At 37.7% G+C, this 25,523-nt stretch overlaps 1 protein-coding gene across 2 annotated transcripts in view; it reads right to left on the bottom strand.

The window, feature by feature from the left end:
- LOC115226101 (biorientation of chromosomes in cell division protein 1-like 1) overlaps nt 1-24,327 on the bottom strand; it is a 29,420-nt gene extending 5,093 nt beyond the window's left edge. Inside the window, exons 1-8 of one of the 2 annotated variants that reach the window (XM_029797087.2) lie at nt 24,052-24,327; nt 19,181-19,305; nt 13,562-13,788; nt 8,854-10,446; nt 7,516-7,682; nt 5,653-5,794; nt 3,197-4,007; nt 887-1,015 (exon numbers count right to left, since the gene is read on the bottom strand). In XM_029797087.2, the coding sequence (XP_029652947.1) occupies nt 887-1,015; nt 3,197-4,007; nt 5,653-5,794; nt 7,516-7,682; nt 8,854-10,446; nt 13,562-13,788; nt 19,181-19,305; nt 24,052-24,180 (3,323 nt within the window). In that variant the 5' untranslated portion in view covers nt 24,181-24,327. The remainder of the gene's footprint in view (nt 1-886; nt 1,016-3,196; nt 4,008-5,652; nt 5,795-7,515; nt 7,683-8,853; nt 10,447-13,561; nt 13,789-19,180; nt 19,306-24,051) is intronic. The other variant, XM_029797095.2, reaches the window with a different exon arrangement.
- Between the last annotated feature and the right edge of the window lie 1,196 nt (nt 24,328-25,523).

The following is a 25,523-nucleotide window of genomic DNA, read 5'->3' as shown; positions in this document are numbered from 1 at the left end:
AATTTTCTGAAACTTCCCTTTCAAAGCTTACACCCCAATTAATGCAGTATGTAATTATTCCAGCTGCTCTGTTCTATAAAACAAATAAAAATATCTAAGGAGATAAAATTTGATAACTAGAGCTATCAAACTATCAATGCTATTTGAAATAAGCAAATGTGTAGTATCCAAAAAAAACACCCAGTCTACTCTGTAAAGTGTTCGGCATTAGGAAAGGCATCCAGCCATAGAAAACATACCAAAGCAAACAGTTGAACTAGGTGTAGTCTTCTGGCTTGCCAGCTCCTGTCAAATTATCCAACCCATGCCAGCAGAGAAAACAAACATTGAATGAAGATGATGATGATGGAACAACTGCAAGATTTTTTAATTCAAACAATTGAACTCCCATCTCATAACTGATGTCATACTTGTAAGAAACCTTATTTAAAATGTTGTGTTATTAATGCTAGCAAATATTAGATTATATTTAGGGATTCTAAAACTAACAGATGTTCTTAGGACAGTTTAAAAAATTTTCTTTGTAATTTCCTGTTGTCCATTCTAGAACTAACCATCATGTCTAAATAGGATTTAAGTGAGGAAAATACAATGCCTCTTTATCACAGATAGCAAACACCATCAATAAGTAAGATCCTGATAAGATCTTGTCATGATTTTGATTGCCAGATGTAAACATAGTCACTAATAAGCTCCAAAAACCAGAGATTTTGAGCCCATATAATAAGTTTATATTGTCATAAACAATTAAACTATCACACATTCAATGCAACTGGACTTATTTTACATGCAAAACCCATAGTAAGACTCCCAGTTTTATGAATATCTTGGTAAAAATCAAAGTTAAAAACAACTTGTATACTAGTAAATTAATAAAAAAAATTACCCAGAATCTGTTGGTGACAAGGTTCGGCGATGACTGATACGAGGTTTGTATAAATCCTCTATGTTGTAGCGCTGACCAGAACGGCTGCGATTATCAGCTGCTGACAGTTTAGGTAAGAGAGGAGGTGGCCTGAAAGAAGTACATAAAAAATTAAATCGAAAATAAATTATTAAACTGTGTCTACTAAAAGAAGGGATATTTTAATAATAAATTTTTTTGAGAAGACACAAAAGTTAATTCTTGATTTTTGTCACCTACAACCTTTTGCCCAGATCATCCAACCACTAACTTATCTGAGTACTGACCACATATCTTCATATATACAATGCATCTCTATCACTTCAAGTAAGCTGGTTGATCTGAGTTCAACCAGCTCTACACTATCTTTGACAGTGCATGTACCTTACTCTGACCTAAAAGACATGGCTAAGCAGATGACTACACATGTCTTTCCACTTCGTAGACAAACAAACAAGACATATAACCCCAAATCTTCCAAATGATTCCCTTGTAGCTGTACTACAGTGGTTCAGAGTAAGAACACAGTTTACAATACTTGGTAAAAGAAATCACTTACTTATACAAATTGGATGGCTCTTACCCACTTAAAAGTTATCACTCATAACAAAAGATGCCTTCATACAGCACATATCTTATAAGCTCTCTCCTACTTTCAAACAACAGCCAATAATTTTGATCCTTTGAAAAAAAAAGATCCTCTTTGTAGTAATATCTTACCCACTACTTTTCGATAATAATGACTCTATAAGAAGTACCCCAGTAGAAAAAAAGAGCTTTCCATTTGTTACTTATACTGTACCCAACTTTATGCACACGGTAAAATTCATCTAAACTCTTTCTCCACTTCACCAGACTCAATACTACCAACTCATACACACAAAGTGTAGAGGTTCTGTAATAAGTGGAGAAAAATTAGTTGAATATAATCTGTTGAGTAAGCATATTAACTTACAAGGAAGATAAAGTGAAAGTTAGTTAATCCTTATGCATTTAAACCAGCCATATCTGGCCCAAATATTCTACCTGTTTTATGTTCAAATCAGCCATACCCAACTTCTCACACCTACCCTACAATGCCATTCTAAAAATATACAATCATATCAACAAAGCCACAAGATAATGCATGATTACATCAAAACAATGTGAATAAACAAGCATTAACATTGGACAGAGAAATCTGAATGCTAAGAACCAATGGCAATATACAATGCCAAGAATCAGTGACAATATACAATGCCAAAAACCAACTGCAATATACAAAAGAAACAAAGTGTACAAGTTAAACCTAGCATGCCTCCTCCTTGTGGATGGTCTGATATGTGAAAACAGTGATGGCTTGTAAGCAGCTAGATTTTGGAGCTACAAAAGGGTGATAATAGATTTGCGAACGATTCTCCTTTATGGCAGCGAGTCATGGCCGATGAGGATGGAAGATATTAAGTGACTAGAATCCTTCGATCACCTGTCTACGCCGCATCCTTGGTGTCCGATGGCATCACTTTGTCTCCAACAATTCGGTGCGACACCAGTGCAAAATCACCTCCCTCCAACAAATCATCCTAACGAGACGTCTGCGTCGGCTGGGTCATGCCCTCTGTTGTCAACCAGGAGAATTCATCTATGAAGCAATTGCCCCAGCTCCCCTTCATGGTTGGCGAAAGCGATGTGGTGGACAACGAAAAACCTGGCTGATGACAGTCAAGGCTGATCTGGAACCCAACCTAGGCACCCATATCTATGGCATTCGCTGCTGGAATAAGGAGTGGTTGGAGATCACGTGGTCGTTAGCCTCAAATCGCCAGGTCTGGTCGGCGTTTGTAAGAGATACAGCATTGAGGATGAATGAAGCCAGCTCAACCCAACCCGCGTGAATGCTGTCGCAAGACAAGAGAAGAGAAGATAATAGAATAGCTTTGATCATAGGGTTAGCTTTTGCTAATCTATAATTAAAAGCATTCCAAGTGTAACCATCCCATCCTTTTATGGAGTGGAGAATACCTTTGACTATATTATATAATGTAACCTTGCCATTTTTAAGATTAAGTAATCTTTGGGGGTTGTTTTTTCTCTGTAATTAGTCAGAAGAGAAAGGACAGTGAACTCACTCTAACTAATGGCACCCAAGGATCAAGTGTTAATGTTAAATTACAATACGCTAGGCCTATGAGCTAAAATCATGTAACTGATGTGGTCGATAAAACTATTCTAATCTTCAGTGTGAATATCAAAAATCAACAATAGTCACTTGACACAAATCACAAAATAAACAAACCAATTAAACCAACTTACCGTGCTGCAGGTCCCAGATTATAATGACTATGGCTGCTAGGTTTTCTTTTACTACTGTAAGTATCCAACAAAGGAATCTTCTGAGATGGTTTCTCAATCTTTGCTATTTTTTCTTCCTTTTTCTTTAAAATAGGTTTCTTTTCTTTAGGTATTTCATCAATTAAATCTTCTTTAGAAGATTCTGAAATATCACTGTAAGGACTAGTACATCGAGTTCCGGAAAAAGAAGATTCAGGGTTAGTGCTCTTGCTGTTAGCATTTGATGAAGTCTGTTGTTTTGAGGGGACACTCTCATCTAGTGGTCCCAGGCCAAGGGCAGCAGAATAGGCAGTTGTCCCACCCATTTCATAAATTGGTATTTTAGTCAGTTCAGAGACAAGTACTTCAGATGCAGGTGTATCATAGATATCAGGGTCATGTTCATCTTGTGTGGGAGTAGGGGGTGACTCTGGAAAACAATCATCCACTTCAACTGCTTGTGAGGTCCCAGTTTCATTCTCAGTTGACTCAAACTGGGTTACATTCTCACCAGGCAGCTGATCTGGAGAGCTTTCATCATTATCTTGATAACTTAAATTAGAAAATGACTGGCCTTTTTCAGTAAATATGGAGGTAAATTCCTCAGAAGTGTAGCGTCTATTTCGGGTGCGCCGCCGCCGAAGAGCAAGGCGCTTTTCCATTACCTTCTGGCTACGTAGCTGTTCTTTCATTTCTTCCTTTGACTTCTTACGGGGTACAACAACAGCTTCCTTTTTCTCCTTGTCCTCAGATATAACAGTAATACTAGGCTCAACTTTTGATGGGGGTAGTGCTGCAATTATAGAATTATTTACTAAGTCAACGATATTCAAAGAGAAAGGTGGTTTGATAAAGTAAAAACAAAATCAAGTTTCTTTGAAAGAGAAAAATCCTATTATTGCAGGCTACCTTAAAACTTATGGAACATTTGACCCCAAACATTTACACCAAATTAATGATACGACAATATTAAAGCATGCCATCACCACCACCATCATCCTTATTTCAACATCCTCTTCTATACTTATGTGGGTTGGACAGAATCTGTTGAGACAGACACTCTACAACCAGATGCCTTTCCTATTACCAATCCTCACCTGGTGATGTTTTCCCATTACTAGACATGTTTTCATGGAAGATAGGAAATGAAGGACACTGCCTGTATGACAGTGAGACTTCTTTACAACAATCACTTGACATCAAGTCAAGGAGACACCAGCCTACACATACACACATCATCATCATCATCATCGATTAACGTGCGTTTTCCGTGCTAGCACGGGTTGGACGGTTCGACCGGGGTTTGGGAAGCCAGGAGGTTGCACCAGGCTCCAGTCTGATCTGGCAGTGTTTCTACAGCTGGATGCCCTTCCTAATGCCAACCACTCCAGGAGTGTAGTGGGTGCTTTTTACGTGCCACCAGCACGGGGCCAGGGGAGGCTGGCAGTAGCCACAATCGGTTGGTGCTTTTTATGTGCCACCGGCACAGGTATCACAACTACAATTTGCATTTGATATTTATTTTGATGATGATGTGGTTGACTCAATAAGTCTCCTCAAGCACACATATATATATAATATATCATGTGATGGTTCTGTACAACAAACAGATTCATAATAAGTCAATTTAATATGAATTGATTAGTTGTATGATCACATTTATGGATGCTAAAGCACTTGCAGAACAGAAACACGTGTTGGTATCTTATATGCTGTAAAGGATAAAAACCCCCTTCATTCATGAATGACCATTGGATTGCACCTAGAAAGAGACACATGGCTTCAATTAAACAGAGCATGCATTAGTTAGCATGTTAAACATGTTACATTTTATATACTTATTATCACTACACTTACAACTTACTGAAATTTTTCCTTGAAGAGGATACTTCATCACTCAACCACAAGACTACCTGATACTTATAGATTGTTTTGTCAGGTGGTACATAACAGAATTTGATCTTATAATCAGTGAATCAGTAGTCCAGTACATCAACTACTTTAATTTAGGAATGCTGATGAAGTGACAAGTGTGTTGGTAAGTTCCAGAAGTAAGCTCTTTCTAGGTTTCTAGGTTCTTTCTAGGAGAGGGGATAAAATTGTAAGACATTAAAAACAGAATCCAATGACTTCTCCCATAATATTGAAACAATTATTGAATGACTGTTAGAATAATTTTTCAACTAAGGCGGCAAGCTAGCAGAAACGTTAGCACGCCGGGCAAAATGCTTAGTGGTATGTCATCTGCCACTATGATCTGATTTCAAATTCCGCCGAGGTCAACTTTGCCTTTCATCTTTTTGGGGTCGATAAATTAATTACCAGTTGGACACTAGGGTCGATGTAATCGACTTAATCCCTTGTCTGTCCTTGTTTGTCCCCCTCTATGTTTAGCCCCTTGTGGGCAATAAAGAAATAAGACTAATTTTTCAACTAACCTGAATCTTCTTTCCGTTCATCAGAATCAACATTTGTCTTTGTGCACAGACGTTGTTTCTCTTCTTCTCGGTCTTTTCTTTTGGCTTCCAAACCAGCTCGTCTTTGCTGCCGACGAAGATAACGCTCTTCCTTTTCTTTAGCCTTCAACAAAGAGAAAACAGCAGATTGCGTCAGTCATATATCTTTATATATAAAAGAGAGGTTGTGTGCTGTCTGTCTCCTACGATTTAGATTCCTAACTACTCCCACATTTTGCGGTGCAGTTTAACCAAAACCGGGTATCTTATAGTCGTGATTTATATCGAGCCCTTCTGGGTATTAGCACACGTCTACGATGAGTCTACGATTTAAAAAAAAATTTACCATCAATTTTTCCCATTTTTAATGCATTTTTGGCATATATAAGGGAAGTAACTCTCTAAAAATTTATTATTAAATCTCAGAATGTAAAAAGCTACAGTAACACCTCCCCCTTTGTGGTTAGCCATATTGAGATGGTTATTATACTTTACATCTCTAAAAATGCTTATATAGTTATTTCCCTTACAAACCTGAGCAATGCCGGGCGATACTGCTAGTAATCAATAAATACAATAATAAAAGCGCTAACAAATTTACAACCAATATTACTTACATAATTGTTGACAAATGAAAACTGAATATTTTTAAATTAGGAAATCCCGACCATAAAATCTGTGAATTTGTGGTTAAGATGCTCTCTTAGAAGTTTCAACAAAATTGCTGATATAAATAGAGTCAAACATTGTTGAAACAGTTAATATAGTTTGTTCTAGTTTTAATTCACTGACAAGTTTTTGATAATTAAAAATATTATTTCAGAACTGAATAAAATCAACAATTGATTTCACAGTTAAGTTTAGAGTATGCTATAACAATATGCAAAGTGACTGTGTGCAATTTAAGACTGGTGTTGTCAAGCTTAGAAAACTGCAGTCACATTTTATTTCCAAAGGACATCAGACTTCTGTTCCTCACAGGGGAAATTTGACCTCTTTGAAGTGTTCAGCTAATCTATGATAGTTTGGGTTTTATCACATTTCACAAACCCTCTACTACAGATTCAGTCAGAATGCAACAGTTGCAACTCTTCAGCACTAATTTCTGGCGGCATCATAAGAGAGGCTAAATAAAGTTGTTGATCAGCTAACAATAACAAACAAATGTTCCATCTTAAGAAGGAAGGAAAAATATATTGCCGGTGGCACGTAAAAGCACCATCCGTTCGTGTCCGTTGCCAGCCTCGCCTGGCCCCCGTGCCGGTGGCACGTAAAAGCACCATCCGTTCGTGGCCGTTGCCAACCGCGCCTGGCCCCCGTGCCGGTGGCACGTAAAAGCACCATCCGTTCGTGGCCGTTTGCCAGCTCCGTCTGGCACTTGTGCGGGTGGCACGTAAAAAGCACCCACTACACTCACGGAGTGGTTGGCGTTAGGAAGGGCATCCAGCCGTAGAAACACTGCCAGATCAGACTGGGCCTGATGCAGCCTTCTGGCTTCACAGACCCCAGTTGAACCGTCCAACCCATGCTAGCATGGAAAGCGGACGCTAAATGATGATGATGATGATGAATTCAATTTCAAAACAGAAGATTGGTAGAACAAGCAACAAAAACCGACACAAATTCACTCCCAAAACAAAAAAGTCTACTTTCATTACAAAGGTAAACAGTAAAATATGATCAGTTGTAACCAAATTTGATTGAACAACTGTATTTATATGGCAGCACTAACACAGCACAAGAACTTACTACGATGGGGGGAAATTTAACATGACTATTCTTTAAGTAATCTGTAAAGTAGAATACATCCAGCAAAAACTAAACCTTTTAAAACCAAATACTTACAATTCGTTCTTTACGTTCCTCTCGTGTTTCATCATCATCACTGTCAGAATAATTGTACGATAAAGAAATCAGTTTACGAGGTCTGGGAGGAATTTTAGCTTTCTTTGTCTCTTTGCATGGACTTGGCTCTGTTTTTTCAACAACTTTTTCAGCAACATCTTCCAAGTCTACAAAAAAATATATATATTTATATTATGAATTAATTGCCAACAATTTTTACTATAAATATAGCTGAAATGTTTTAACATCTACTTTTCTACACTCTCATGGATCAGATGGAATTTGTTGAGGCAAATTTTCTACAGCTGAATGCACTTCCTATCACCAACTCTCAACTGTTTCCAAGTATGGTAATATTTCCCCAGACATGTTTCTACAGATGATCAAAAACAAAGGAGACTGTTTGCATGTTGATGACATTCATTTACTACATGCAAAGTCAAGGTAAGGAGATAATAACACATACATATACACACACGCACAATCACCACATACACACACATAGACGATGGGCTTCTTTCAGTTTCTGGTTTTTGGTTTCTGACCAGAGTTTAGTTAGCCAGGGACTATAGAAGACACTTACCTAAGGTACAACATGGTGGGAGTGAACCCAAAAGCATATGGGTGGGAAGCAAACTGATTAATAATAGAGCTTAGGAAGATCAAGTATGGGTATAAAAGGTCTTCAAATTTTCATAAAATGAAATACTATTTAACTCTTCTCATTTTTAAATCTAAACAACTTTTCATTCCTTTTAGGAGAGACACAGAGATTGATTCTCAAGTGCTGGACATACAAACAAAAAAATGTAAAGAGTTATGTAGTATTTCATTTCATTTCCTGTTGGAAATTTGTAGACCTTTTGAACCAATGTGTAAATAAACTAAGAGGTGATAGCTGTATATTAATAAAATTAGAAATGATACTTTCTAGCCAACACTCACATGGAAAAACTGACCTAAAAGTGAACAAACAAATATATACATACATACATATACACACACACACACACGCACGCACACACACGCACACACACACACACACCCACACAACGGAGATGACTAAGGACTGAGATATCTGGTGCATTGCTGTACTCAAGAAGATCCATCTGCCACAGCAGAATTGATACTGGTGCAACATTAAAAACACTCTGTGGAGTGGTTGGCATTAGGAAGGGCATCCAGCCAGAGAAACCTTGCCAAAACAGACAATGGAGCCTAGTTGCAATCCCTGGCCATACCAGCTCCAGTCAAATCATCCAACCCATGCCAGCATGAAAAACGGACATTAAATAACGATGATGATGATACAGTAGTTGTTAAGAAAAAAAATCTTACCAGGATTAGTATCACTGTCATGACGTGGACTACTGTTTACATCTGAAAGAGAAATGTTACCATCTCCCTCATCAAAAGAAGACAAATCACTGGTGTGCACAGAGCTGATTGTAAAATCAGACAGTTCGCCTTCCATGCTGCCCTTACTCCATGAGAACTTGTATGTCCGAGATTTTTCCTCTGGAGCTGCTTCAACATCAGCAGAAGGTTGAGTACTAGCAGATGTTTGTTCCACAAAACCATCGGAAGGCACATCTTTACTGTTATTCTTGGCAGTTGAAGAATTTTCTGCAGCTGGTTTTTCTTCACTTATTTCAACTGTTTGTTCAGAAACTTTAGTGTCTTTCTCTTTAACTAATGGGTCAGCAGATTTGTTTTTTTCAGGTGTAGTGACTGTAAATGGTAAATGAGGCAAAGGAATGTCTTCTAGTTTCGGAGCAGACCAGCTTTTTTCTTCAACGGCAAGTTTTAGAGATTCTGGAGGCTCGCTTATTCTTTGATTGATGTCTTCCCTATTTATCTCTGGAATTTTAGAACTTTGATGATCTTCATGATTTGGTACAGATGGTAATGACGATGACGATGATGATGAAGATGTTGGTGGTGGAAGGATATCAGTGACGCATGGAGGAGGAGCTGGTTGTGGCAAAAGGGGTTTTGGTGGAATTGCAGGCAAAGATGGTTTAGTTAAAGGAGGCAGTGCTGGTTGTGAAACTAATGGGGGAACAGGGACATTAGGTGGCATAGAAGACTGCATTACTGGTAGTCCAACAGGAGGTTGTAATACAGGGTTATTGTAAGGTTTGTTAACAAGTTTTGAAATAATGGGATCAGGAAGAAGTGGAGTTTTTACAGAAACTTTCATAGGAACATTATCCAAAGGGGGTTTAGAAGGACCGTGTCCATGAGGTGGAAGGCTGGGAAGTGGTCGAGTTAATGGATCTGTGATAGGTGGAGGTGGCATGTTTAGTGGAGGAAGGACGGGTGGATGTAAAGCAGGGGCTGCTATACCTGGTGGTTGTAGAGGAGCAGGTGGTACCGGAGGGGGAACATTCATGGGAGGTAATGTTATAGGAGCAATTGCCTGTGACAAATTAGGAGTAGCCAGTAAACCACGACCTGTTTCCTTGATACTAGAATTAGTCAAACTTGTAGTGCTACTTGTAACACTAGCCTTACTACTTGAAGTTGGGGGTGGCACTGATGTAAAATTCATAAGCGGTAGAGGGGCACCAGCAGCTAAAGGTACGCTTGGTGGCAGTATGTGGGGAGGATACATGGGATTAAAACTAGTAGAAGTTGAGACAGTAGTTGTTGTGACAGAAGTATTCCAGGTCTGTTGTGGGATTATTGGATATGGTTGCTGAGGAAGACCAAATCCACCTGTAGCAGGAAGAAAAGCTGCAGGTGGTGGTTTGGATGTATCAGGTAATGAAAATGGCAGTATGGTCTGTTTCTGTTGATTCTGAGCCAAAGGGGTAGGAGGCTGTGACTGCTGTGAAGTACTTGGTGGAAGTGGTCGTATTTGCTGTTGCTGTTGCCAATATGAGGTTTGTTGATAAGGAAAATAGTTATTTCCATATGAAGCATGACCTGTAATACAAATAAGAAATTTATAGTAGAAATATCTTTATATATAAAAGTGAAGTTGTGTGTCTGTCTCCTACGATTTAGATTCCTAACTACTCCCACATTTTGCGGTGCAGTTTAACCAAAAGCGGGTATCTTATAGTCGTGATTCATATCAAGCCCTTCTGGGTATTAGCGCGTGTCTACGATGAGTCTACGATCTAAAAAAAAAATTGCCATCATTTTTTCCCGTTTTTAATGCATTTTTTTGCTATCATATAAGGGAAGTAACTCTCTAAAAATGCTTATATAGTTATTTCCCTTACAAACCCGAGCAACGCTGGGCGATACTGCTAGTATTTAATAAAACATTTTTTGAAACTAAATCTAGAAAAAATGAGAGAGAAAATGACTGTGGAAATGTGAATAATTTAGTCAGTTTACTAGCAGATATCCAATATCAGCCATCAACTTTTCAGGGTTGGAACTCTCCATGACCAATCTTACTAGTGCCTGCTAGAAGCTTTCCAACATGATACAATCATGTAGCTAATAGTGATCTTGTATCAAACTACTATCTTCTCTTCCACCTTATTAATTCCTACCTTCTCTAATCCCAAATGCTAATATGGCACCATTGCAATCACTATACAAACTGAAGGTTAAAAAAATGGTCTTACATATACATATATGTTCTTTTATTCTTTTACATGCTTCAGTCATTAGACTGCAGCCATGCTGGAGCACCACCTTGAGGTGTTTTAGTCAAATGAATCAACCCCAGTATTTTTTTTTAAGCCTGGTCTTTTTTGCCAAACCATTAATTTACAGGGAAGTAAATATACCAACACCAGTTGTCAAGTGGTGGTGGTGGGGGGACAAATACAAACACACACACGTATACGACAGGCTTCTTTCAGTTTCTATCTACCAAATCCACTCACAAGTCTTAGAGTGGCCCAAGGCTATAGTAGAAAACACTTGCCCAAGGTTGCCACGCAGTGGAACTGAACCTGAAACCATGGTTGGAAAGTAAGCTTCTTACAACACAGCCACAGTTCACAAAAAACTGATAAATTACAGAATTCAATATATAAATGTACAGTATTCTTTAATACATTACAACCAAAAAGCTTATAATTTCTAGTACTTCAAGAGTTACGTGTCCAGTCTTTCAGCTGGTAGTCGAAATATGTTTTCTCTTGAATTATCTATTATATGAATATATTTCGAAATATATTATACTAAAATTATCAAGAAAACCCTTATCTTTACGTTTAAAAAAAAAATCAAGCATATTTCATTTCATTTCTAACTTTCATGAAAATAATTGACAAGGGAGATCACTCTAAGAACTGCCCATATGAAATCGCATCAAGTGATATCTAAAAAAAATTTTTTAAACACTTCAAAGCCAATGTTTTCTGGAGTATTTTTATTCCCTAAACCAGGCCAAAATTTAAGGAGGCTGGTATTTACACAAAAAATATTTTGCTCTGTACATACAAGACACTAACAATTCAATTCTTTTGTTCGAATCATCAATGTCTTGATGCAAGATTCTTAATTTTTTGTGCGAAGATCACACCATATTTTTGATCTGAAGCTACTGTTTCTATATGTTTGTGCCTTACCTACATTTGTCCAGGTAATTTTGAATTCGTGAAAACATGGAACATAAATCTGACGAAGCTGTAGTTCATTTTTAACATGGCTGACAAATGGAATCAATTTTTGAATGTCAGTTGCTGCTATATACATTTTAGGTTCATCTTTTTTTTTTGTCTGTCTACCTTAGCACTACATATTATCTACTTTGCCAAATAGTTACACTCCAGTGGGCAATTCTCATGAATTCTGAAGCTGCATGACTGGTGCTGGTCAGCTGTTTGCCTATCGTCTTCATTCAGTTTCACAGCATTATAACCTCTGATATAACAGCCAAAATTCTTATTACCACCCTAGATATAAATATCTACAATAAATACAGGAATAAATAAATTAAATATCTGACCTTCCTTTCTCATATCTTACAATTGAAATAAATTGTTTGGGCAGCATATGAGACAATCTTGCAAGAGAGATAATCAATCTTGGTATTTTATCTTATCAATATTAAAAGAATGAACAACATTGGCTCTGCCAGGATTTGATGCCAAAATAGTGGTACTCTTAACTGTAAGGAGCAAATCTTGGCATAGATTGATTTAAGATTGATTCTATCAATTTTTCTATGTATAGAGAAACTAATCTATTTAAAATATATCCCAATACTAATATCAATATTTACAACTCCACATCACGCCCACCTCCTCTAAAATGTGAGTAATCATGTTGCTCCATTACACTAAGAAACCTGTTCTGCTTTGGCAATCTGCACAGCAACCTCACTAGAGCTAGCACCTAGTAACAGACTGAAAAGTGGCTGGCATTAGGCAGGGCATCCAGCTGCAGAAACCATGCTAGACAAGAGCAGGATGCAGTCCTTGAGCTTATCAGATCCTGTCAAACCATTTAACTTATGTCATCAGGAAATTCATCATCATCGTTTAACGCCTGCTTTCCATGCTAGCATGAGTTGGACGATTTGACTGAGGTCTGGCGAACCAGATGGCTGCACCAGGCTCCAATCTTGATCTGGCAGAGTTTCTACAGCTGGATGCCCTTCCTAACACCAACCACTCCGAGAGTGTAGTGGGTGCTTTTTACATGCCACCAGCACGGGGCCAAGATCTTAAATGATGATGATAATGATAATGATGAATATTCTAAGAATAGTCTCTACATATAAAGTTTAGATTGCTTGTTTTTGTTGGTTCTGTCTTGCTGTACGAATGTTTTACACACAATCATCATCGTCATCATTGTTTTTACATTCATTTTTCTATGTATGTGCAGGTAAAAATGGAATTGAAGCAAATTTTCTGCAGCCTGATGCTTTTCCTGTTCCCAAGCAAGATAATATTTACCCATGTCCAGGCACACTTTTCATGGAAGACCAGAAACTAACAACATTACTTGTATGGCAACGGTGCTCATTTATAATCATCACGGGATATCAAGACAAGGATAGACACAAACACACACACACACCCATATAGACAGACAGACAGACAGATAGAAAAATATTTCTACTTACTTGCCATGGCATTATTTGAAGCAGCCACTGCAGCAGCTGCAGCAGCAGCAGCGGCCAAGGCTTGCTGCTGGTGTTTCTTGCGCAGTAGCTTCTCCTGCCGCTCCTTAAAGTCAATTTCCAGATGTTCACATATGACTTCATCAATGCGAGGCTTGATTACCAAAAATATCTTCGGGTTAACCACTTGTTCAATGATTCGCTCCACTCCACTAGCCAAGATACCAGACCTAAAAGATAATGATAATGATAATAATAATAATAATAATAATAATAATAATAATAATAATTTAAGAAGGCATATGATATGATGCCTCATTCTTGGATTGTTGAATACCTGCAGATGTTTGGTGTTGCAAACAACATCACAAATTTTCTGATACTTGGTATGAAAGAGTGGAAAACTAATTTGTACTCAAGTAATGTATTCCTTGGAGAAGTTAATATTAAAAGGGGAATCTTCCAAGGTGACTCGTTTTCTCCATTACTTTTTGTAATTGCACTAATACCCATAACAATGACACTTAGGAAAGTTAAGATGGGTTACCAATGTGGGAAGAAAAGCCCATCATTGAACCATCTTCTGTTTATGGATGACCTGAAATTATTTGGTGAAATCTGAAAAACACATAGATTCCTTAACCAAAATAGTCCAGAAGTGTGGTAGGGACATTGGTATGAAATTTGGGATCACCAAATGCTCAGTACTTAATATGAAAAGAGAGAAGAAAGCAGCCTACAGAGGATTGCGGTTACCATCAGGAGAGATCATGGGTGAACCCAACAGTAGTGGGTATAGATATTTAGGGATTTTGGAGCTGGATGACATTCTACACAGAGAAATGAAAGTCAAGGTCAGTGAGGTGTATCAAAAAAGGGTGAAGATGGTGTTGAAATCCAACCTGAATGCCAAAAATCTGATTACTGCAATGAATATCTGGGCAGTTGTGGTGGTCAGATATAGTGCGTCCATTCTCAAATGGACTAAGGAGGAAATATCAACACTAGATAGAAGGACGAGAAAGTTGATGACGCTGCATAGGGTGCTACACCCTAAAGTAAACATGAACAGATTGTATATGAAAAGAAAGAATGGTGGCAGAAGACTAATTAGTATAGACCATTGTATAAGGAGTGAAAGGAGAACGCTTGCTGAGTATTTGATAAATAATGATGAAGACCTGCTGCAATATGCTGCCAAAGATATGGGTGTAAATGCAGATGAAATGATGGGCAAGGCAGTGTTTAAGCAAAGAGCTGAGGAGAACAGAAAAGAAGACCTTCTTGAAATGAGAATGCATGGACAGTTTGAAAAGAATACACAAGATGTTACACAGCAGAGTGGGCATGGCTTGAATGAGGTGATTTGAAGCATACCACTGAAAGCCTGATCATTGCTGCACAAGCCCAGGCTCTCGCTACCAATTCAGTGAAGTATAACATCTATAAAACTTTTGACACTCAGAAATGCAGACTCTGTGGAAAATGAGACCCACTAGGTAAGTGGATGTGAGAGCCTTGCACAAAAAGAATACAAATGCCGCCACAATAAAGTGTGCGTGTGTATCTTTATTGGCTCTTATGTCGGAAATATCAATATGAAGTAACAGAGAAATGGTATGAGCATGTACCAAGTTAAGTTATGCAGGAGGATGGAAAAGTAATGATACTCGGGGACTATGATTTTCAGATAGACCGTGTAATCGAATGCCATCGGCAGGATATTGTCATATAGAACAAGAGAGACAAATACTGTCAGATCATTGATGTAGCCATACCAAATGACATGACTGTTGTGAGTAAAGAGGTTGAAAAAATCAAAAAGTACTCTGAATTGAAAGTGGAGGTAGAAAGTGGAAATGGCCAGACTGTATAGAATGCAAGAGAGTAATGTAAAAGTGATATCAGTGGTGATCAGAGTGTTGGGCTCAATCCCATTGAAACTTCAAGATTTCTTAGGGCAACTGGAAATCCCATGCAAGATTGATGTCTTGCAAAAAGCAGCTTATTGAGCACAGCACACATCTTAAGGAAAGTATTATTTGTCTGAGGTCCTTGTTGTGACTTGACAGATGACTAAAAACTCCGGTGCATTTTTACCTACACTATGTTACAAAGGAGGAACAACAACAACAACAATTTTTTCAAGCAATCGCTCAACATTCAATGCAATACTAAATAGGTTCATACACTCCATAATCCAAGAATATGGAATCATACCATACACCTTACAATAGTTGATCCATGACATGGCTAAGTTACTTTTCCTCCTCTTGCAGTCTCTAAGTACAGTTTTGTCTATCAGGAGTTGATCCTTGGTGCCTCTGCACTTATGCTTGCAACCCTTCTGCTGATGTGGCAGGACTCCTTTTTTTTTCAGATGTTCATACATTGACTCTGCAAATATTCCAGTCAATAACTTCCACATAAGTGGCAAACAGGATATCAGCCTGTAATTGTCTACCGTATAGCCTTTTTCAATGTTTTTCAGGCACAGCACTGTCTTACCCAATGTCAACCACTCTGGTGTTACTTGGTCAGCATTTAACAAGGTGTTGAGTTGTGCAGCTATTCATGCATGACATTCACCAAATCTTTTGATCCAATAGCCCTGAACTCCATCTAGTCCTGGAGCCTTCCAGTTGCTCATTTTTTTGCTGATTTCCTTCACTTCCCTAACTGAAATGACTAGTTCTGCCTGTTTTGGACAGACTACTGTTTGTTTCAGTTCTTGCAACCATTCAGCATCCTTCTTGTGCTCCAGATGTCACTCCAAAACCTTTGACTTTCAATGTTACCTGGTATGGAGCAGGGGTAATCGCACAGACAGTAGACGAACTAAACAGCTTAGACAGAAAGACAAGGAAGTTGCTGACTAGATATTGGTCACTCCACCCAAAAAGTGACACAGACAGACTGTACATACCAAGAAAAAGAAGGAGAAGAGAACTTATTAGATGCAAACACAGCATTAGAGCAGAAGAAAACAACATAGCATGGTATGTAAAAAATGCCACAGAACCGCTATTATTAGAAGTAAGGTCAGGCTTGTGTAGGTTGAAAGATTGCAAAGATTAAGCACTGTACAAGAAATTGAAAACGAATGGAATTGAAAATAGGTGGGTAAAGAAAAGAATGCATGATCAATTTCATATGGATGTTGAAGATAAGACAGACAGAGAAAAAGATGACTGTGGATGACTAAAAGTGATTTAAAACCGGAAACGGAGGCTCTAATCTGTGCTGCCCAAGAGTAAGCACTAAGAACAAACTACATAAAATACAGAATAGACAACACAGCAGAAAGTGATAAGTGCAGAATCTGTGAACAAAATGGTGAAACCGTATGGCATATAACCAGCCAATGTACGCCAATAGCCCAGAAGGAATAAAAGAGATGCCATGACAATATAGCTAGGCTTGTCCATTGGACACTTTGCAACAAGTATAGACTTGACAGAGCAAACAATTGGTACGACCACAAACCTGAAGGCATCGTCAAAAATAGAAATGCAAAGACCCTGATTTTATGATTCAGTGCGACCATGAGATAGGGAATAGGAAGCCAAACATAGTCTTAATTGAGAAAGGAAACTATGCTGGATCATAGATATAGCATGCCCAGCTGATAACAAAGTATGTGATCAGAAGAAAGAAAAGTTGAGAGATATGACAGGTTAGCTTGGGAAGTTAAGCAAATGTGGTCAATGAAAAAGGTAGCAGTAGTACCAATAATTGTTGGAGCCCTGGGAACAGTGAGCAAAAATCTTGAGAAGCATGTGGAACAAATAGGGGCTGCAATAAGGGTGGTGCACTTGCAGAAAACAGCACTGCTTGGAACCACTCGAATGCTCCAGAAGGTGCTTGAAAAATAAGGTGTTACCTTAGTTCACTGGTAATGAACAGCTGACGCTGTTGTACATCTCCAGCGTTAGAAGCTGTGCAAAGGCAATGATGATGATGATAATAAAAAATGATTTGATGATGATAATAAAAAATTTCCTGATGCAGTACCAAGCACTGGCTTTCATGACTTTTGATCTTAACTGATTGGAAGTGTTATCATGTACATTGTTTTGTCTTGGAATAAAAGATGGACTATAGCAAATATTCTGCTCAATACCACAGATCTGCTTGTCAGTTGCTTGACAGTAACCAGTTGAGCACGTCCCTGAGTGGCTGATGATATGAACAGAAGTAATCAGAGGGCATCATAGCCATATGTTGAGAGAAATTCTTTGGGGTTTGATTAAGTCACCTCTGGAATCATGGGTGTTTTGTTCATCATCCTTAAGCAAACCTTATTCAGAGACCTTTTGAGCAGGATGGGCTACTCAACCTGAAGAAAATTCTGACTGGGCCCCATCTGCAAGGTCATGTGCTGTCTATCTTGATATGAGATCACCATGTCACACATGTATGGTTGTGATGAATGTGCCTGGTGCACCCTTATCAGACAGGTAGTCATGATGAGTATATTGGGCTTCATATATTTGTACCCCAGTGTCACTTTGATGGCATGTGCTGTTCTCTCACTCAATAACAACAACAACAATAGTTTCAAGTTTTGGCACAAGGCCAGTAATTTCAGGGGATGGGGTTAAGTTGATTACATCAAAACCGCAGTGTTCAACTGGTACTTATTTTACTGATCCCAAAAGAATGTAAGGCAAAGTCAACCTCAGTGGAATTTGAACTCAGAATGTAAGGACAGACAAAATGCCACTAAGCATTTTGTTCAGCATGCTAACAGTTCTGCTAGTACTAAAAGTGAAAGAACAATCAGACACTAATCCAGCTGGATATTTTGAGGGACTAATGGCTAGGAGTCTTAAACGTTAAACTCTTAATCATATGCGCTGTTAATTTTGATCAAACTTTATATGTAATTAAAAACATCTCTCCAACACATTTATCTAGCTTTCTCAGTAAATACCATACTGCAGAAAATCAGTTGCCTATTTGATACAAGGCCAATTTAGCAAAGTGAAAGTACAATCAAATCACCACCTTATGACATAATAAAAATAAATGGTGTGGCTGTGTGGTAAGTAGCTTGCTTACCAACTACATGGTTTCAGGTTCAGTCCCACTGCGTGGCACCTTGGGCAAGTGTCTTCTACTATAACCTCGGGCCGACCAAAGCCTTGTGGGTGGATTTGGTAGACGGAAACTGGAAGAAGCCCGTCGTATATATGTATATATATATATGTGTACGTATATGTTTGTGTGTCTGTGTTTGTCCCCCTAGCATTGCTTGACAACCGATGCTGGTGTGTTTATGTCCCCGTCACTTAGTGGTTCGGTAAAAGAGACTGATAGAATAAGTACTGGGCTTACAAAGAATAAGTACCGGGGTCGAGTTGCTCAATTAAAGGCGGTGCTCCAGCATGGCCAGCATTTGTAGGGAGAGGGCTAGTCAGTTAAATTGACCCTAGCACTTAACTGATACTTTATTTTATCAGCCCTGAAAGAATGAAAGAAAGGTAAAGTTAACCTCAGAGGAATTTGAACTCAGAACATAAAAAGCTAGAACAAATACTGCAAAGCAATTTTTCTGAGACCCAAATGGTTTTGCTTTAATAATATAAAAATATAAGAATACAATAGTTGTCAACATACTGATTGATATGTTTTCTTAGTTGGTCTCGTAACTGATTTTTATTCAGATTTGGGCTCCACACCTGCTTCTCCAAAAAGCGGGACACATGCCCTTCCATTCGTTGCCTCAAATTCTGATAGGCTGGCTGTAAAAGGAAAAGAAAAAGAAAAAATTAATTATTTATAATAACACATAAAGTGTGAATGAGGCAATTTAAAATTAATTTCATTACCATGCTTGGATATTACTTGTTAATGCAACAACTGTTTTTATTTCTCACAATCTCTACAACAATTAATATTTTCTTTCCACCTGTTGTATCTACAGTCACATCTCAGAAGATAACTTAATGTTATTTCAGAAGTAATATAGTTTGAAGAGAGAGGTCATTAGTTAAGGTAAAGAAACTTAGATGAGAACCAATCTATTTATGAAATGATGGTAAAGTAGCTATCAATTTTAGATTAGTGCAAGTCTAACCTCATTAGCAGCAAATTTGACGAGATCATCATCATCATCATTTTACAGTCCACTTTTCTATACTTGCATGGGTCAGACAAAACTTACCTGCTTCCCTATAATCAGATATGTTTTCACAGAATATTGGAAATGACTGATATTCATTTACAACAATCATGTGATGTCAAGACAAAGAGACACAAATACATACACACTCACACACACACACACATTTTTAAATGCGTGTGTCCGATTTTTACGATAGCCAGAAAAGATGCAATTTGCAACACAGCTCCACATAACAAATGTAAACTGATCAAGTGTGTGTGTGTGTGTGGTGTATTAAAATCTGAATAAATTCTCATACATTCTCTGAGCATTTTTGACTTCATTTCTTCTGTACCACCACATGTTTGGATTAATAATAATAATAATCAAGATCGTTAAATGTCCATCTTCCATGAATGCATAGGTAGGACAGTTCACAGGAGCTGGCCAGGTATAATGACTTATATAATATTTATATACATATATATACACACATATGGGCTTCTTTCACTTCCCATCTATCAAATCTACTAACAATGCTTTAGTTGACTTGGGGCTATAGTAATAGACATTTGCCCAGGTGCCACACAGTGGAAGTGAACCTGAAATCAGAGGTTGGGAAACTTCTTAACCAGACAGCCATGCCTGTGCCTGAGTTAAACCTCTTGAATAGTATTTTCTTAAAGGATGAGAAATTACTGGTAGTCATTAAGGAAAATGATAAAGTGGTAATTAGAACTGTCACTAGGGATGATGCACAACTGCAGACTGAAAGTAAAGTAAAGAATCTTTTGAATCTTCAATGAAAATTCAATGCTGATGTACAGATGGTTGGACATCAAGTTATAGATGCTGGCTAGATTTGCAAGTTGCTGTGTGTTTACAGGTTATAAACGAATATGAGAACGTAACAGAGTTAACATTTTCATTATCATACTTCTAATGAAATACACTACCTTCATTTCAATTAATTTTGAAGAATTTTGTAAAATACTCTTGCCACGCCACCTTGACTGGCTTCTGTGCCAGTGGCATGTAAAAAGCACCAAGCGATTGTAACCGCTGCCAGCCTCCCCTGGCACCTGTGCCGGTGGCACATAAAAAGCACCCACTACACTCTCGGAGTGGTTGGCATTAGGAAGGGCATCCAGCTGTAGAAACACTGCCAGATCAGACTGGAGCCTGGTGCAGCCTCCTGGCTTCCCAGACCCCGGTCGAACCGTCCAACCCGTGCTAGCACAGAAAATGGACGTTAAACGATGATGAGGATGTTGATTATAATTATTAAGCTAGTGTTTGGAACATAAATTAACACAAAACTTTAATGGAAGGTTTTAATGTAGATCACTTTAAACAAGAAGTTTATAATGAAGAACGAGGAGCAATTTCAGACAGATTGGTATCAAAAGAGTTAAACTTTGAGGCCTTATCAAAGAAGAAAAAAAATTAATATTATGCAGGTGATGGGTAGGAAGACCCATCCTGAAGTGGACTTATTAGGAAAAGTAATAGAGAGTTTGGAGCATTAGGCACAGTAAGGACAATGAGGCAGAGAACAAGTATGATAGGTGGACTTCGATGGCAGAGTAAGGTAATAGAAGAGAGTACATCTATTAGTTAGAGATTGCAGTGTATCGTAAAGGGAATTTTCACCAATCAACCAAATGACTTTCACTTGGATGTGGTCTAGAATGTCTAACTATTGTTAATTTACAAGGAGGTTGCAGAATAAGACTATTTCCTTCATACATGCTATTGAAGAAGACCAAGTTGTCATATTCCACTGAAGTTTCCGTTCATCTCTCGGTTAAATATGAAGGTGTCTGTGTGCAATAGATTAGGAAAAGGTGAAAGGTAATATTAACCCTTTTGTTACCAACCCAGCTGAAACCGGCGCTGGCTCTTTAGTATAAATGTCTTGTTTACGTAAGTTTTGAATTCAAATCTTCCACCAAATCTTGGTCACAATTTATGTTCCTAACACTAGCTCAATGATAACAATGTTATTTTACTAAATTCTTTGTTATATTTAAAGTAACTGAATGAAACACAGAGCATCTCAAAATAAATATAGTAACAAAAAGGTTAAATGTGTAGGAGCCTGTTGTTAGAAGCAACAGCATGTGTGCAATTAACGTACAAAGGGACAAGTGTAGATGTAATCAAACATTTGGATACATTAGAGTTGTTAAAGTGTGGATCAAGGAGAGTTCTATAAATGCATGCTACAATGTAGTAGTCTGTGAGGAAATTTCAATTTCAGAGATGTGAGATAAATGAAGGCCACAAGGGGGTAGACAAGACCTAGGATTTTGCTTTTACCAAAGTTCTGAAGGGTAAGAGAACATTTGGACATAACATAAAAGAGCAAGCTTCTGTAGATCTGACTCAACAGAGAAACACAATGGTCACTGAGAAGAGAAAGAGACTCAAATTGATGAGCTCTGGACTGTTAAAACAGCTATAAATCCCTTGTTGCTGTTAACAGGCAAATGCACAGAAGACTAATCAAATATTTATTTGAACTATATATCTACTATATAAATGAGAGTGCATGTAGTTATATATGCACGTTTGGCCCCAAAAGGCTCTGAAATGGTGCATCTTCGTTTATATAAAATGAATTATGAATATTCATCTAACTTATTGCAAAAGTTGTTGTTCAGACCCCAATCAACTGTGATCAAGTAAACCTGTGATCAAAGTCGCTCAAACCATAAACATTTCGACTTCGGTGTATCTAAAGTGTCAATTGGCTAATGTAGTCTCACATATCTATTTCTTTACTACCACAAGGGGCTAAACACAGAGAGGGCTAACAAGGACAGACAAACGGATTAAGTCGATTATATCGACCCCAGTGCGTAACTGGTACTTAATTTATCGACCCCGAAAGGATGAAAGGCAAAGTCAACCTCGGCGGAATTTGAACGTAGCGGCAGACGAAATACGGCTACGCATTTCGCCGGGCGTGCCAACGTTTCTGTCAGCTCGTCGCCTTATAATGCATTTAGGACCATATTATCTAATGTACCCTGCTCTTTTTTAAGACAGAAGGGTGTGACGTAAAGGAGACTTGTCTACTATTTCCAATAGATCATACGACTGCTCAAAGGCTTCTTCAACTTATATAATGACTTTGTATTAAGATTGTGCACTATTAATGCAATTTGGAGAGAATCGGTGAAAGGCCAAACAATAGGGTATCATAACAAGGTTGCAGAATCAGTTTTGCACTGTTTTTGTCGCTGATGTATGGAGATCGTCCTTTATTATGATCATTTAACACAAAGGGCCTTACTGAAGAATCCTCCAGTGTGATGTCACGGAAGCAATGATGTTTGAATCTGAAGAAAATAATTGTCATACTAAAAGAGTTTTCTTTTCTTTTTGTTTTGTTTAGATGTCATCCTTACTTGACTCAGTCGAGCGTGGTAGGAGAAACCTGTCTACGTTTCGATTCCCTGTAGAAAACATTTCCTTTCAATTTTAACAACGCTAATTTGTTTATTATTTTGATTTTCACTTTCTGATTCCCCGTAAATATATAGAGTGTTGTTCCTCGTAGAAGAAATCGAAGTATCTTTTAGTCCAGCAAGCCGGTTTTGATAACCGATTGAAGCTTACATTTCATTCGCGTTGACAACGCCCTTGGGGAAATGCATGAACGTCACAAAATCTCGACTCTTCTGTAAATTTCTAGTTGTGCACTTTTGTAGTCTTAATACCAAACTCACGCTAGAATATTTCGGAAATAACATTTACGGTTTATTAATAATTCTAGTCTTCTTAGTAAAATATCTAGAAGATATATATAGATTAGTCTTATAGAAAACGATTGCATGACGAGGGAAGTTCTTTTGAAGTTACCGTCCAGGGGAAGCATTGATGTACATGTGTGTGTTTGATGGGGTGTGGGAGACAGACAGTATGTTGTGTAAGTGCAGTGCTTCTGTTAGTATGTGTGAAGAGGCAGAGTAATGTGTGAAAGAAAGAGATAACTGAAATTTTTTACTCGGTGTATGTGTATATGTATGTATATTACTTCAAAAGTTCCCGCAAGCCCATATGTAAAAAAAAAAAGAAAGTTTTTTACGGAAATCGACGGAAAGGTCTACTAGAGACGAAAGATCGCCGGAGATTAATGTTGATAATTTTGCTTAAGTAATATTGCTCTTATGTTGCCTAGTAATAAACACAAGCCGGATAATCACCGAAAGCACGTTTATAATACATTGTTTACTTATTTCTAACGGCGGTGTTTTAATCAAACTATACTAAAATATTTCACAATCCAATCTATCAGTCAATAGTACATGCAATAATACGTCTTTACGGTTCAATTAAATCGTTAAAAACATAAATTGTATGTGATACTACTTACCTTTGTATCTACATCGCCCATTCCCTCCTTTCGGAACTGGTCGAACAAACCTTGAGATTTCAACTTGTCTATGATCTCCTGAACAAGTTTGGGATCCCCAGGTGAAGATGAAGTTACTGCTGTACTCATGATGCAACATCAGAAAATACATATACAAATATCTTTCCGTCTTATTTATCCTTGAAAAATATAGAATTTGAATTATACAATGTTAACAACTGAAACATGACATATAGGCATATCATCCATTATTGTTGAGTCTCGTTCTGAGAAAGTGGTAGTTAGGATCAAGTAACTGCCAAGATAACTACATACCAGATCTAAGATCGGCCATGTTGTTAAAGGCAAAAAGGAAGAGGGAAAAAAACACACTTCAGCTTCTTTTTAACCATAAATGTATTTTATTTTCGAAATTTATAAGAAAAAAATTTGAAAAATAACATATAATGTTAAGATTTTGTATTATTTTATATCATTTTGAAATAAAATGCTACAAGCTGTGTTTATTCTGTGAACAAAATGGGAAAATATCTAATTAAGAATTTCTTACTTAGGAAAAAGTTTCAGAATTTAAGGAAGAGATATGGTATTGAGAGATATAAATTCTCAAAGGTAAAATGTTACAAAGTGTTGCTTAGATGCAGAATTGTTTTGACTTAAGGGTAATTTAATAGTAACCTTGAAAGACAAGATTTTGTATTTTGTTTACTGTTGCATACATGTAAGGATAAGTATTCTAAAGCCTGTGAGGAGCATGCAGTTTTGACAGTTGCAAGTCAACAATTGCAGGAAAAGCCTGTAGTTGTTGACAAGCAAAGAAATTCTAGATGACCAATACCCAAGGAAAGCAAAACTGGACATAGTGATGAGTGCAAGGACTAGAGAGGAGGCCATATGGGTGGCAAGATGAACTGAGATAAGGGAGCCAGGAATGATGGCTTGAGTAGGAGTGGCATGAGATCCACCAGCTTCAATGAACAATAGAAAAGGTAGAGAGAGGAAATTGTACAGCTGTAAGCTCAAAACTGAAATGCCAGTATTAATCCCAATCTAATAATTCTGACAATCTTTTGCTTTGGCAGAAACGTTAGCACGCTGGGCGAAATGCTTAGCGGTATTTCATCTGCCGCTACGTTTTAAGTTCAAATTCCATCGAGGTCGACTTTGCCTTTCATCCTTTCGGGGTCGATAAATTAAGTACCAGTTATGCACTGGGGTCAATGTAATCGACTTAATAAAGACAGACAAAATACCGCTAAACATTTTGCCAGGCATATTAACGATTCTGTCTGTTCACAATAATAATAATAATAATAATAATAATAATAATAATAATAATAACGATAATAATGATAATGATAATATTTACTTTATTAACCACTAAAGGGTTCACAGAAACATGGGAGCTGGTACAGTACAATACACTGGGGTTACATAAAGGAGCATGGAAAAAATAACAATAATAAATATAA

Source organism: Octopus sinensis, linkage group LG2, assembly GCF_006345805.1.
Source record: "Octopus sinensis linkage group LG2, ASM634580v1, whole genome shotgun sequence".
Lineage (NCBI taxonomy): Eukaryota > Metazoa > Mollusca > Cephalopoda > Octopoda > Octopodidae > Octopus > Octopus sinensis.
Note: the sequence above shows the minus strand (reverse complement) of the source record. Positions and strands in the feature narration are given on the sequence as shown.